General features: G+C 38.8%; 1 protein-coding gene across 5 annotated transcripts in view; it reads right to left on the bottom strand.

The window, feature by feature from the left end:
* The window catches only part of TRIM2 (tripartite motif containing 2), a 68,845-nt gene that overhangs the window by 8,281 nt on the left and 44,357 nt on the right, over nucleotides 1-16,207 (bottom strand). For all 5 annotated transcript variants that reach the window (XM_082051451.1, XM_082051452.1, XM_082051454.1 and 2 more), the window contains 3 exons: nucleotides 9,172-9,275; nucleotides 7,702-7,869; nucleotides 1,232-1,400 (listed from right to left, as the gene is read on the bottom strand). In XM_082051451.1, the coding sequence (XP_081907577.1) occupies nucleotides 1,232-1,400; nucleotides 7,702-7,869; nucleotides 9,172-9,275 (441 nt within the window). The remainder of the gene's footprint in view (nucleotides 1-1,231; nucleotides 1,401-7,701; nucleotides 7,870-9,171; nucleotides 9,276-16,207) is intronic.

Here is a 16,207-nt window from a genome sequence, read left to right as displayed (position 1 = left end):
TCATTTCTTACAAGCATTTGAACAAACAAGTTTTAGGAGAAATGCAAAAGTTACTTAGAAGAACACAGGGAAAAAAGTGCACTTTTTGCTTTACTTTGTGTATTGAACCATGAGCTCAAACTTGAAAAAAAAATGGTAGCTTGAAACCAGGCAAGTACCTGAATCAAAATACTTAGTGCTATTTTGAGTCACTAAACAGATCAGAAGTTAGTTTCAATTTTCACAGTACATCAGTGTGAACTATAAAAAAGTGAAAACCTTTGCACTGAAAACATTCAGGTAATGACGATTCACCTGGTTCATGTAGCCTACCACCAAGAAAAGGTGATATATTTCTCAAATGCACTGTCACAGATTATTTGAACACTTATGAAAGAAACACGACATACCCAGAACATTTTGGTGACACTCAGCTCTGTTAGAGCCAAAACTCTCCTGAATTTATATATATACAGCGCTTGCACCATAGGACAGTGCAAGAGATCTTAGGTAAGATAAAAGCAGTTATACCATTGATGCTATTTCTCTACTGTGCTGTGAACCAGTCAGGACATCAGACAAATCTCTAACTACTTATTCAAAGTGCCCCAACACCTGCAAAATGACCCGGATATGTAATTTGGAATCTTCCTATCAAATTTTGAAAGAACAGGTATTTGCTCAAAATATATCAGTGTTTTTTAAACTTAATTGTATATTCTAATTGAAAGATACCATGTGCAAGCAGTCAGTTGAATATAAGTGGCAATTTCCCCAAACTGTCATTTTCCATTGGCATAAATGTGTGCTCCTGATCTCAATCTTAACTTTATCCTATTACATTCATTTCCTAGTGGGAAGATACCACTTAGGGCATTGGTTAATGTGTATTTGATCACTGGAAACACAAAGCATGGTCTTTGAGTTGACTATCACGAATAGCCAAGTGAGGGCATTACAAAGCATTTATAAAATGCTAGTTAAGATCAGTCTTTCTCAGATCACTGATCTGAAATGCTTCCAGGCACAGAGAGGTAGGTGAAACAATCTGGTTACAGCTATATTTGCAGAACAGATATTGCAATCTTCCTGTCCAATTAAACAAATGGTGAAGTGAATAGCAGCTCTAGGTTTAGTAGAACCTTCCCCCACCACGGAAAAATGAAGAGGATATAGTGTCGTCAACAAACATAATGCAAATATGAGCAGAAGAGGCAAGAAAAGGGGATGTACATATTACCATCAAGTGTACCTGCAAATTGCTTGTCCCCATTTCCTCGACTACCAAACCTGGTGACTATTTTTCCATTTGGCTGGAAGATGAAAACACAGCATGCTTTATTGTCCACTACAATGATGTGTCCATTACGATCCACAGAAACACCTTTAGGGCCCATGAGCTTTCCAGACCCAATTTTGGCCTAAAAGGGAAAACACAAAACAGTAAAAGATGTTGGCATGATATAAATAATTAGTGCAGTTCCAAGATTGTATTGCAGGCTCCCAGTGGGACAGAGAGACATTTTTGTCATCGAAAGTTTCCGAGAGGGGATGGTTTTCATCAGCTCTGATTGTGCACTTCATATTTTTTTCCTCAGCTGAAAATAGAGACTGCCTTCTGTATGTCCTTTCTTGAGTGGAAAGTCTGGCACCTCAGCAACTGAGTCTGAATATACAACTCATGAGAAACACAATAATCAGATTTGTGTGTCTTGATAAACTACAGCATCTGTCAGAAACCATCACAAATGTCTGTATAGCCAGCAGTAGTGTACCAGCAGGATAGGCAGACATGCATAAAGGACTTCTGCCTCCTACTGCATACTATTCCTGAGTCCAGTGACCACCAGGTTATGGACAGGGAAACGTGCCTTTACGACCGCCCACTACATCAAAGCACTCAGAGCTCACTTATGGAGCGTCAGAGCTGGGTGGGATGTAGGCCATGATGTCCTCTGTTGTCTTTCTTGGGTGAATGAGACACCATGAAGGTTCTGAGTGCTCTTGGAAAGAATTTGAGCAAAGCTACATCTCAGGCTAACCTCTGTATCTTCCACCAGATCCACATGAGATTGCTTCACTTGCTACTTAGACACATGAAGTGTCAGCTGAAACCTGCAAAGGAGATAGCATCGTGCTGCCAGACAGCAAATACAGCAATCTTCGAAACACTTAAATCAAAGCTTGCTCCTGTCTTAGGTAAATAAAATTATTTTCATCATTTTAAATATGCTTCCTGAGAACCAAAACACCTGGCAGCATAATTAGCAACAGCAGGGGAACTGTATTCAATATTACATATTGTATCAATGGAAAAACCTTCAATGGGGATGAGGTGAATCTCACACACAATTCTTTAGAAAGACTAGAGAGCTGTCAAGATGGATCAGAAAATGTTAGAAGCATTGTTTAGTAGGATCAAAAAGAAAGGGATCTAAGCAACATCATCCTGTCCAGGTCAGATCAAGGAGAAATTGAGGCAAAACCTTCAAAGAAGCCGTGAGCTACCTGGGCATACACTCAAGAAGCTTCTAGGATCACCTCACAACCCATTTCACATTTTTCACCATTCTGTTCTTTTTGCAGGCAGAGATTCCAGAAATGTGTTTTATCTACATAAAATCAGTTGAATTCTGACCTTTCAGTCAATAAAATGTTATTTTCTACGTAATTGTTTGGGGTGGTTTCTTTTTGGAATGCAGCAATTTGCTTTGTTTGGGTTTTCTTGGCTTTTTTGTTTGTTTGTTTAATGATGGACAGATTTGGAAGCAGTTATCCAGGTTGGTTCCGAAAGTCTGGTCTCCTGCCAGCAGCTTCACTGTGCTGGACAGGCAACTCACCAAACAGGCTGTATTGAAATTACAGATCCCAGAATTTTCAGACCCTGTAGTAATTTGAGAGAAACATCCTACAAATCAAGGTCCATCTCTTTGGTGGAGAACATAATTTCTTGCTTCCATAGGAATTTAAATGAATCAGATAAAGAAAATATTCATCTTCTATATAAAACAATACCATTTTTTCAGCTCACTGCTTTCACAAGGTGGGACAGATCACCACCGAGAACGAGCAACGCTTCTGACTTCTCTGCCCCTCTCCCCTCCCTCTTGCAAGTGGTGAAGAGTAGCTGAAGCTCTGTTAGTCTGTGACTAATTATCAAGTGGTACAGATCATGGGCATTGAGAAGATCCATTTCCTAACTTATTTCTCTCAATTCACTAAAGTTTTCAAAGCAAACAACCATGTTAGTATCTGAAGGAGACCAAGTACCCTTAATAAGCCCCATGCTCCTATTCCATGGTATTCACGTGAGTAGAGTTGCAGGTAAAAGTAGGAGCCATCCCAAAATAAAACCATCCATGTTCCCTGAGGCTGTCGGGTACAAAGTCACCACTACACAACCTCTTTCAGTCTCAAACAAAGAAAACTCCAGGAAGTAAATCTTGCAGCTTCAAGACTATATTTAGCCAACATGCAATGATCATGTGCCTGTTTTATGTTCAGGTACATATACTCTTATAAATTGCTAAATATTTAAGTAAAAACCACCTAATTAAGTCATGCAAAAATATCCTCAGGGAAAACTATTAAAAATTACTTCGTGTTCACCAGGGGAAGGATATGAGCAGACCTACAAAATGTATTAAGGTTTTCGTAACAACAAAGCAGCAACAACATAAACCAAAGGCAAGTCAGTAGATTTATTTCCTTTGGGGTAATTAAATCATACTCCCTTCTTTCCTCTGGGATGCCCATGTGTTTGTCTGGTTGTGCATTGCACCACTTCCTTACCATCTTTCCAGGATTCCTATGGAAAAATGACTCAGACTCATGAGTAAAGTGTCTTCCTGCCCATATAAATACATATGGAAAAAAAAAAATCACGAATAAGTCATGTACTACATTAATGGGCACTCAGTGCTGAGAGGAGTAATAAAAGTCTCTATTCTTGGGCCAGGATTTAAAATACAATTTGCAGGCAGCAATAAATTATGCCCAGCTAGAGTTTTCAGTGCATTTTGCTAAAAATCTCTCCAGTTTAGATGGAAATATGCTGATGACACATTACCAGGTCTGCATGAACATATGCTTTGTATATTTTTATTTCAGAAGGTTTCTTAGAATTATAGGTTTGATTATTTAGAACAGAACATTATGAAACCCAGCCACTGTATGAACAGAAGTATTTTCAGGCTTTTTTGCCATTAGGAATTAATACATCATAATGAATCATCTGAACCCTTGATACAATTAGTGTGTTTAACTGAATTCAGTCAAGGATATTATTTCCCTTATTTTATAGGCTCTTATGGATTTAGACTGTTTTTCAAATGTGTGTTTATAAAGTCACCCTACCCAAGTGGAAAGTATTCTATTGTGGGATATTCCTAGAGGTAGGAAAAAAACCCAACCAACCAAAACAATCAAACAAAAGCAAAAAACAAAACCAACCAAACAGACAGACAAAAGAAACCAGCTAGCTTATATAAAAATTTATAAAGGCTCTTCCACAGTAGAAGAGTAGGTGCATTAGAGCTTCAAGTTCAACTCCACCAATCTTGTTGCTGTCTGAAATGTTTGCAATTGTCAAGAATTAATTTACAGACTTTCAACATACTTTCTTTTCCTGTTTAAGAACTTCCCTAATATGGAGATACAGCTTTGTCAAACATTGCAATGTCGCACGATAAATGGATGTATCTTTCATGTGACTGTCTTAATTCAACCATGACCACACTCCACAGAACTATTCCTATCTGAACATGCAACCAGCTTCAAGCAGCTCCCTTTTTCTTCTAATGAGACAAGAAAAGATAAAAGTCTGACAGATAAAATGTTTCCTTTCATCTTTTCCCACTCATCTAAACTTGATCTTAACTTGATTTGCAGCCCTGTTTGGCTGATAAGAAGCTATCTTAGGTACAACCCTTCAAGGCCAGAAAGAAAGTAATTCCCTCCTCAGAGGACCAAGGATCGTTCTCTTGGCTGTGTTCTCCAGTTTCTTCTCTAGGTTTGAGAACCACCACTGGCACAGCAGCTGATACTGCTGCTTCGGCATGTGTTCTCTCCTTAGCCTAGCAATATGTCTTCCTCTAACAGTTTCTTAAGCAATTTCAGAGTAATTTACAGATGAAGTCAGCACTGTTATCTGTCTTTTATAGATGAGGAAAATAAAGCACTGGGAAGTGAAACAGAAGAACACTAGTCACCTGTAGGACCCGTTACATAGCCAGAAACAGAAGCCACAATTCCTAAAACCCTCTATGAGGTTTTATCATTCACAGGATAATAACGCAACCTTTCATTTTAAGAGACTGATATTTTGGTGTAACCTTAGAGTTTGTCCACCTCTGCATTATTGAGAAAATGGAGCTCTGTCTCTGTTGCTGCCAGCAACTGAGGAAGGTGACACTTCTCTGCCTGGCAGTGGGGTTGCTGTGTGAGTCAGCCCAGGGCTGTGACGGGGGAGATGCCTGGGCCTGGCTCCAGGGGGAAATTGCCTTCCGGTTCACGTGACTATTAAAATGCTAGTAAGGGGGACTAAGTAAATACAGAAAGAAAGGGACAACAACAAAAAACAGTTAGATTAAGTTCAAAACAGCCCCCTGATAATGCTGAGTTACCAATTAGCAGACCACCTGCATCAGAGATCATATACAATGACTTGCAGGCACAGTCCTTTGTAGGGAAACATTATTGGCCGTTTATTTATCTCTCTGTGCATCTTAGTAAGTGTTTGCCAATTTAATCCGAGAAAGCTCCTGTAGGAATTACAATTGCCAACATACAAGAAATTACAGGCTAGATCAGTTATATCCATGCCCTGTGATTCAACTATGTGATTATGCCTCTCCTCAATATATAAAATGCTTCTACAAACATTTGTATATTTTTTTCTCTCAGAAATATAGCCTGTTGCATTCAATCTAAAGCCAGTACTTTATATCACTATTTCATCTCTCATTTAATAAGTCTGCTGTCAAGAACTGTAAGGTCCAACGCATTAACTTGCATTAACCACACAAACATTGCCCCCATAGCTCTTGCAACCTAACAGAAACACTGACTAAAAACAAAGCTGGGTTCGATGTCACAGGAACTACCTTAATAATTCATTTTTTTCAATACCTGTCTCCCTGCTGGTAGTGTATAGCACATAGGGTCCTGGCTCCTCCAGAGTCATAGCTTTTTCCTCCAGAGCTGGATTTATAGCATGTCTTAAGAAGTAAAGAAAGTGATCCCTCTGTTCTCTCTGTCCAGATCAAGGTAGTTCACATTAATGATGTCAATGATTATTTAAAACACACTGAAGTTATTCAGAGTATTTGTATTCTAAACTACATTACATCTTTCTGGGGGTTTGTTTTGGTGTCTTAATTTCATTCAAGGTCTTCAGCCAAAACCAAGGTTTTCCTGTGTAGATGTACATTTTCAAAACTACTTGACAAGGCAAATCACATACTCTGCAAAGGCAAGTAATTTGTATTTTTTTAACACTTGCATTGCATAGTGGTACTGTTGTATTTTAGCTTCAAGTCTACACAGGATCTGGATACTTTTAAAAGCATACATGTCTCTTTCCCAGATGGAAGCCACTGAGGGCTATGAAAGTACAACTGCCTATTTGCTACAGCATTCGTCACTTTGCAAAGACGGCTCAAAGGAAGGCAATTTCTTGGTACACACATGAGCAGCTCAGGACCTGAGCTTTTTGGTCATTAGGCTGCCAGAAAATTAGCTAAACGGGCAATTTCTCTCCAACGCAGGACTCTAGAAATAAGTGACCATGGCAGAAGTTTCCCTGCAGGTTCTTTATCTCACTGAACAGTGTGTACTCTGCTAAAAGTGGCTATTTCTAGCATGCATCGCCAGACTCAGTCACATGCATTCAGAGAACAGCACCAAATGGAGGCAACAGTTAATTCTCTCTGGAGTTGTACCTGAACCCAAGCAAAATAAATATTGCAAGTTGGCAAGCATCACTGTAATGTAGTAGCTGCCTTCTAATTTTAGTTCTATTAAAGGGATCAGAGTTGCTATGAAAATAAGAGGTGTGCTTTTCTCTGAACTTCTGATTTCTGAAACCTAAGACATTAGTACTGCACTTTAGTTTTTCCAGTGCACATGACCCCACCTAAAACACTCCTGTCTATGCTGTAGCACTGGAACAACATCCTGAGTTGCCCTTCCTTGCATTTATTACAAACAGGATCATACACGAGCAATGCACTTGTTCTGCTGATATGTATGGAGTAAATAGAGGAAGTCACCATCAGTCTGCTACCTTCTTTTTTCCCTCCATACGTCACTGAAGAGCCTCGTGTCCTCCTCATCAGGTTTTATGTCTGTGTGTATGGACATATATGCACACACTTTTCTGTATAATCAGAATACTAACAATATGAAGGTTGTTGAGCTAGTCCAGCTAGACTTGATCACATTAGTTATCCTTGACTATAAGTTATGGAAAGACATCCAAGTACCTACTATGGAGAACTGTGAAATGGAACATGTCTTCATTTGGTATAACACTGGTATGACAGCTGTGACTTCTTCCTATTAATTATACATCATAGCTGTGTCATGGTTTTCCACGTCACAACAATGGAATTTGGACTAAGTTACAACCAAACTATGTAGTTTCTTGACAAAAAAACCTATTACTTTCCAATCCTTTGTAAAATGGAGAAAGCTCAGGAGAATTCACATGGTAACTCATACCTTAAATTTTCCATCTGATGAGAATATGCTAACCCATTTGTTATCATAATCTGCAATAATGATGTCACCACTGGGATGCACAGCCACTCCTGTTGGCCGCTGCAACTGGCCGGGAGACCTTCCTCGTATGCCAAAACGGCTTTTGAACTGACCATCATTGGAAAATATCTGTAACAGAAAATGCTCATATTAAAATTACATCTGCATAATAACATCAAGTATTTCTTGGAGCTTAGATTTTAGCAAGTCCCTAATGAACACTATAGTCAGGAAGAGAGTTAGCAACACGAAGCACTTTTACATGGTCCATATTTTAAAGTGATCTTCTTAATTTAAGAAGAGGCTTCCACCTGGACCCCAATTTAAAAATAAATAAGTTCTCTGCACTTCCATTGCACTGTTTCTTCAGTGATTTCAAAGTACTTTACAAACATTAGTGAATTAAGCTTCACAATATCCCTCTCAGCTAGAAGGAAGTGGTATTACTCCCATATTAAAAATGAGGAAACTGAGGTACTGAGTGACTCGGCCACTGTCGAACACCAAGTCTGTAGAAAATATAGGAATAGAAGCTAAAAGAGAACTTCAAAAGTTAATTATTTGACTTAGGGCTAAGTACTAGGCCATTTCCTGAGAGATGCTTTAGCCACATAAAATTCAGTCTATTGGTTGTGTCCCCACGCCAGGTAATTAGATATTGAAGTTCCTCTGGAGTGGCTGCAAATTACGAAGTGTGAGAGTGCTGATGAATATTTGACTCTCTCTCTTTGAAAAGGCCTGGAAAAACGTTCTTACTGCACATTGTTGCTTGTTCTCACGTACTAAAGAGCAAGCCACACACTGCTGCCTTGTTCATTGCTACCACATGGGCAGCCTGAAGAGTGATGACAAATTGTTAATGGTAAAAAATATACATGGCAAACAAAAGAAAAAACACAGCTTGATTTCACAAAGGTTACATAAGCCAAGAAATCATGAGTGTCAGGGCTGCTACCACAGAAAAGATTTGATAAATGATGTCAGACAGAAAAGCCAATTAAGTAGATTAAAGCCATTTGAAAATTACATCTACATGTTTATTTTTGTATTTGTTTTAGAAATAAAATTTGCAGCACTTTGGCCTAGATTTATATTTGGAAACATGGATTGATAAATGTACAATGTAAAATGGTATTTACAAAAATGCGTTTTTCCAGATTTTTGTACTGTTTGTTTTCTTCATTCTTTGCCAAACATCATAAGGAAGGGAAATAAACACTGCCATACATACTAGATACACTGTAAATCTGAAAAAGATAGCTGCAGGTCAATAAGATGGAATGATAACAGATGATAAACAAGTTGAGATCCTTCTGTATTTTCTATATCTGCTTGAATTGTACAAATTCTCTCTTTCCTGGACTACAAAGAAGGGAGAGGTGTGCGGGTAGGGAGAAAAAGAAAAATACTGGAAATGGCATATCCTCATACCTGTACACACTGATTGTTACTGTCTGCTATTAATATTTTTCCATTTGTAGATGCAGCTACACCTTGAAGATTTGTAAACTCCCCTTTGTTTCTTCCTTTGGTGCCTAAAATTGAACACAAAGCACATAAGAAATCAGGTTAGATGGGACTTACCAGTTAGGACCTAAATGCCAACAACATGCATTTAATACATCCTGGATATATAGATTTCTGTTTCGAAGAGTTCTTATCACTGCTACAAATTCAAAGAACTGTATCAGTAACAGAACCGCAATTCTAAGTGCAAGGGAGTGTTCTTATTCTTTGGCATGTGTACCATCTAGGCCCCCCATCAACGTGATTACCTCTCTGGCCTTCAGAAATAGAAGGGTTCACAATTTGCCTCTTGAGTGAGGGAACTAGTACAATGTTTTTTCGTAAGTTATAGACTTTTTTTAAACTGCAGATTTTTATTTAACTGAGAAAGCAACGAAAGGGGCGGTACAGTGGGAACATACACACAGAGGCTAAGATAAGAACCAGGAGAAATGACAAGGTTTTAGTACAATTATCTAAATCTCCTCAGTGAAGTCACTAAGTTGAGATAAAACATACTGGTGATCACTTTGCATGTAGCCATTTTGTTATTCCCTCATACACAGTTTTTAGCCACAGGCTTTAAAAATTTCCTTAGAAGGGAAACTCAGATGGAGGACTGGTTTTGAGTGATTGGGACATGTGGGCCAAAGAAAACAAATACCTGGAGACTGAATACTTCTGTGAAGACCTTAGATTGTTCTAATAAAGCAATATACATAAACACAGGTCCCATTTTTACCCAGACAAATGCACACAGAACTGTGATTTCCTCAGTAGCTTAAGGGGATAAAGAGATGTAAAATGTCTAAATTTCACAAAAGTTCATTAATTTTAGGTGCCTTGTTACTTAGTTGTTTGTTCTGCAATGTTCCAAGGAGAATCACACAGCAAACTGATGTCTTTAAAAGGTCAGCCCTAAAGTGGCTGGTCTAAATTACACCTGGAGCACACAAACAGTATCTGAATTCTTGCTTTGTTCGTAAAAGAGGCTCAGGGGTCTTTAGACAAGACTACAATTATGATCTTGGACTCCAAGGCTATTAATAATAAATGAATGAATTTTGAAACAAAAAGACTATATAAGATGTTCTTTGCAAGACTTGGATGCAGCACTGTTTTTCTTGGTTAAGTATTTTTACAAGCATTTACTGGCTTTGTATCAGCCATTAATTGGTTTCAATATGTGGTTTTGACTGAAAAACTCGTATTTTATTTTAGTCAGTCCAAAATATCCTGGACTTCAGTGATTAAAACTGTGATGCCCAATATAAGACATATATATTAGCTCTAATTTGTATTTAACTCTCATTAGGCATGTGTATGCTCTTGACAACCGTTCTTTCTGCTGTGGTGGTGGCTGTGGGATGTGGATTTCCTGTCACTGGCTAACAAGTAACATTTAATTCCTCTGCACTTGGTGCCGTGGGCATGTCCCTTTGTTTCAAGGCTTGTTTTCTTGAACTCCATATGCTCCATCCTCTAAACAAGGCAAATACTTCTCAGTTTTTGTGCTGCATGGGGAAAGTGCATATTCAGGGGATAGTGAGTTACACAACAATTACATTACCCACACTCGAGCCATTTCTGTGTATTCTTTTAATGACCAGTGCCTGAGGGATGCATGCAGTAATTTTTTTCCACCATATGCTAATGATAAGTTTCTTTTTTGCCTTTCAGCCAAAGAGAATGGATGAAAAGGCAGAAACATTCTTTTTACTACTGAGAGTAAAGGGAAAACATTTGTTAGAAAAGAGAAGGCATAAGCTAGAGCATCTGGAACCAACTAGCACAAACTTCATGGAATGTATGCTCTTTACCCTTAGAAAAGTGTTCTTGAAAGTCAAGGAATTTAGTCTTGAAAGATAAGAGAGACCTATATAAAGAGTTACTCTTCAGTGGGACCTTGTAAACATACATCAAAGGGAAAACAGAAGAAATTACCCAGGAACACCATAGTCACATTTCACACTAAGTTTAAGAAATAATATTTTATTAGGCACAGCATGCAGATGAAATTCAGCTCCATGAAGCATCCTTGTACACAGCACTTTGCAGCTATTAAACCAGTCACCTAGGTCCTAATTAGCATGCAGGCCTGAAGAAGAAAGCTGAGGTTAGTGAAGCACAGCTTATTTCCTAACTTATGTTCAGGAGGAAACGAGGTAAGTTTGAACTTTCTGATTTGAATAATTCACTGTGCCAGCAAAGACCTGAATCCAAGCACAGCCAGTGGCAGAAGTTCAGATGATGAGAGGAAAGCTCGTAGTAAAGTATGTTAGCCTCTGGAAAACCAGGCTCCTGCAACTGACTGTCAAAGTATGATCATTTCTCCCTGTACGTAGGGATTTCTGCTTCATAAACATACCTGCCTGAGAGAGAGTCTTCAGTAAATCTTTTCCTGCAAGATACCAGCCCTCTGTGCCAAGGCATGCCATGTTTTTTCTTTTCTCCATCATGAGCAGTCACCCATCACTCCTTAGCCTAGGGAGGCACCAACATTTCAAATGCACAGGGCTGGAACCAGAGGATGATTGTGGGATCCTCATTCCAGCATTTCCCACGCAGCCTGGTTTAGAGATGACAGCCGGCATCTCTCGTGCCTGTCTTTGCCCAGCCTTAGCTCCCTTCTGTTCTGAGATACTGTGGGGTATAAAGGAGGAAAAGGCACACATTTCACTGCAACTTCTATGGCAAGCTGCTGGGGACTGGGAGAGGATGGCAGAGTTTTCAAAAGGAGAAGGCTGAACAGAATTATTAGGAAGCAGATCTGTGGTCTCTGGAACAGCTTCTTTTACATCATCTTTGTATGCAGATAATAAACAGATTTGCCCTAGCCCCGCCTAATTCCTTCTGGTGTTACTGAGCATAGCCTGCACAAACCAATTAACTGAGCTTTGAAGATGTACTTTCAACAAAACAGTATCCATTTTCAGTTCAAGACAATCTAGCACACACAAAATGCTTCATAATTTCAAACTTTTATTCTTGCACAATAGAGGCCAGATTGAATCTTGCCAGAAAAAGAAGGGGAAAAAGAATGCCCATTAACAGCACAGAAGATGTTAAAAATTACATCATACAACTTCAATAAGAATCTGCTCTGTAAGTGCTGGGCATCTGGACAAACCTGTTGGACAATGCGGTTTTGATGCACATAGTGATAGAAGGAGCAGTTTTTGCTTTCTAAGTTTTACTAATATAGATAATAACCTCCCTCCTTGCTAACCTAGATTTACCAGCTTTCTAAAACAAATAAAGACTATGTCACTGCCCCTAGTAGGAAGGGAGTGGATTCAGAGAGACAAAAACCCTGCAGAAAGATTACAAATTAATGGACAGACTTCAGAGGTTGCAAGTAACCGTAACATGTTGTGTAAGTACCTGCCTACAACACTTCAAATACTTCTTGGACTGTTCTCTATGTGGTAGTGAACAAAAGGATAAAACTAAACAGCATGGGAAGGTCAACATATTTACTGCATAGACAGGTATCTAGGATTTGTTTTCTTGTTCCCTAGCTTTGTTTCTTTTTTCCTCAGAGTGCCAAAAGATATTTAGTAAAAGCTTATGTTGCAAGGATGTGATGCCATCTCTCATAATAGATACGGCTGAAATGCAAAAGGCTCTGTAGTAAAACTGCACCAAATCGGGTTGTTAACAAGCTATGTGCTTATTGTAAAGTAAATGTCAGTGTTTCTAATCCAAGTTTCCGTGCAAATCTAAGTTTTAAAATCAATTGTTCTGTTGCGTGAAAGCACATAATGCTTGTAACCTTTAAAGAAGAATGAATAATTCAGTAGGAACTCTGGTAGATACTCCCACACGCTGTTAGTAGTGAAGTTTGGGTTGATATGTATTAATTTGCTTTACATAGCATCTGTCCCTAAAAACTTGCCCAAGACCACCTCCAAGCCTTGCTTGTGCAGCAGAGCCCTTGCTGCCACAGTAGGGTATGCACAAATCTGAGGGGCAGGTGCACCTCAGAAGCAGTTCTCTGCCAGTACAGCAGCAAAACCCCAAATTGCATGAATCAAACCAAGATGAGGTCTCTGTCATGAGGATATTAGACCCACCTGGAGATTTTGCCAACAATGTGATGTCAGAGTTTTTCAGCCCCCGTCCAATGCAGGTGTAACTGCAAAACCATGCAGTGTAAGCGTGGCCAAATTTCGCAGTGGCCATCACAAACCCATAACGAGTTCATGACAAGCCTCAGAGGGATTTAAGTTAATGAACTGGAAAATGAAATTCTATTTCCCCATTACTAGGCTTTCCTATTTCTACATAAGTATAAATTCTGCATAGAAAACATCTCACTATTTCATACTAACTAATGGGTTTGTTCCAGAGTTCTGAAGCAGAGAATGAAGAACAACAGATTAAAGTGTGTCAGAGGGGCCTCTGTATTTAATGTATCATACTTCTGCGCTACACAGAACAACTAGACCTACACAATCCTTCCTTCTCCTATGTCCTTAGCCAGGCTGTGATTTGGCCAGGACATGACCTTGCTGGAAAGGCAGAGAAGGGATAGGGGAATGGGAAGAAGCAGGTGCTGCTTGCCAGAGGGAAGAAGGTTCTTCTGGACCATTCATACAAGGGGGCTAACTGCAGATGGAAAAATTAATATTTTTTTCAAGAAGATGTTTACCCATGTAACCCACTTGTATTTTTGCAAAACTTCAAAAAGTGTGCATCTATAGGCAGCCTTGTTCCTTTCAAACAGAACAATCCAAAACAGAGTTTCAGGCAGAACCCCTTATGCTCCCCCTGAGCCTGCTTTTAAATTGCACTGAAGCTACTATAACACAGATCTTGTTAATGACTTTTTATGTGGAGTAAATTCACAATAAGGCTCCTTAATTCACCATTGATAACAGACCAGAAGATGCATCTGCACCTGGTAAGGAGGCTGACAGAAGGTATTGTTAAAGGCACTTTCTTTCTCCTGTTTTGTTTTTTTAATTGGAGTGAATTACACACGTTAAATATACCAGCTAATCTTAGATGTGCAGTTACCTCACTGAACAGACAACTAAGCACAGGGAAAATTGAACTTTCTAGCAGAGAGCCAACTCTCCATCTGGCTGACTCTGATGCCAATCCCAAATATAAATAAACTAAGAGAAAAAGCAGTTAATGTGAGAAATAGCACCACTACTGCTAAATGGTGTCAAAGAACCCACTCATGAAAATTGTCAGAAGACAAAAAAATACCAAGGCATATGGCACATCACAGCAGAGCTAGAGCACAAGATGGGGTCCTGGAGAGAGTAGCAAACTGATGACACCCATTGCTCTTAACCCTCCTTTGAAGGACATGGGAGAGATTTACCAGGGAAGGCAGAAGTGGCTGATACTGTGAACATCCATCACCTCCACATACCGCTGCTCAGCACAGGTCTAATGCACAAAAGCAGAGTAATGCAAAAGAGCTTTCCCTCTCACTTTCGTTTTTCCTACTACTTGTAGAGGTAGCAAAAACCATTGCACAACAATTATTTTCTGGGTATCTTAAGCACATTCTTGTTTTCATTTGTATAAACTAGGTATGTGCTACACAGATACCGCATGGACACACTCTTAGAGATTACACCTGTTTAAAAAAAAATTTAAAAGGCTGAGGATGTAAATTATTGAGAAAGGAGGAGGCAAAAAATATTCTGTTCTTGTAAATAATAAATTACATGAATGTATGAATGTGCAATCGCTTGATCTTAAAATTTCTGAATAGAACCACCTGCCATTTTTAAAGCCATGAATAACAGAATTGGCAAAAGATACAATGCCCAATTCCCCATGAATGAAAGCACTTAACTGTACTAATGTTGTATTAATGCTATCTCTGTTAATACCGGCACAAGAAGAATCTCCTGCTGTGAGCTCATCAATTTACTTGTGCACAAAGCCCATATATCAGCATACATACAATAGCATACTCCGTATACTTGGATGACCATAGGAATATTACAGTATGATTTTCCAACACAGCTGTATGAGCTTCTGGCAGCCAAAATGTATTATTTATCTTGCCCATTTTAAAATACAAACCCAGATTTGTCTGGGGCCATCAGATGAATTCAACAATGGGTTCAAAATTGAGATATGCAGTTGTGTTGGAAAACAGTGCTAAACTTTATTTTACATTACCTCATCAAAAAATGAACTGAACCTTAACTTTTTGAAGCGAGCTGACACTGGAACTAAACAAACTCTTAAATCCATGAAGGCAATCCCTGTGAAGATATCAGAAGTTTTACTTGTCTTCATTAATATTGCGTATTTTGGAAGAGTGTAAAAAGATAGAGCATTACAGCTGCAATGGTTTAAGAGACCTTTCAGATGATGCATAAGCCCATGGAAACCCAGAGGGACATCTCTATGTTAGGTCATTCTGTGAAACAATTGGCTGAAAACTGAACATGTAATAGGATGAAGTACTACTCTCAGCTCAGTTTTTCAATAAAATAGCAACCTATATATCCCAAACATGGACACTCCTTAGAGGTTTCATTGAAGCAAAAGCTCTGAGACATGCATAGCTCTTGTTCTAATTATTTTCTCTTGTTTTTTGGGAGGGTAGAGCAGTGAAGAAGGGGAGGATACAGAACTCCAAAATTAAGCACATGGTCAGGATTGCATCATAACAGAAAGAAAGGACACTGCATTTCTTGGAAAACATTTAAGACTTCTAGAGTTTATGGCGTTTTGGAGACAATAGTTAAAAGAAAAAACAACAGAAAACAACAACAACAGCAAAAACACAACAACAAAAACAAAAAAAAACAAACAAAAAAACCCCACACTGCCACTGCCATACCACTATTTGCTAATCAGGCCAGAAACTGCTCACTAGAAGCAAGGGTTACAGAAGCGGAAATTACAAACTGTAATCACTTTAATCCATACTAAAGGCATTGTAAGAAGAGTATTAACAGGTTCTAAATAATTTAAATAT

The sequence above is a fragment of the Streptopelia decaocto genome (genome assembly GCF_964273445.1).
Source record: "Streptopelia decaocto genome assembly, chromosome: 4".
NCBI lineage: Eukaryota > Metazoa > Chordata > Aves > Columbiformes > Columbidae > Streptopelia > Streptopelia decaocto.
Note: the sequence above shows the minus strand (reverse complement) of the source record. Positions and strands in the feature narration are given on the sequence as shown.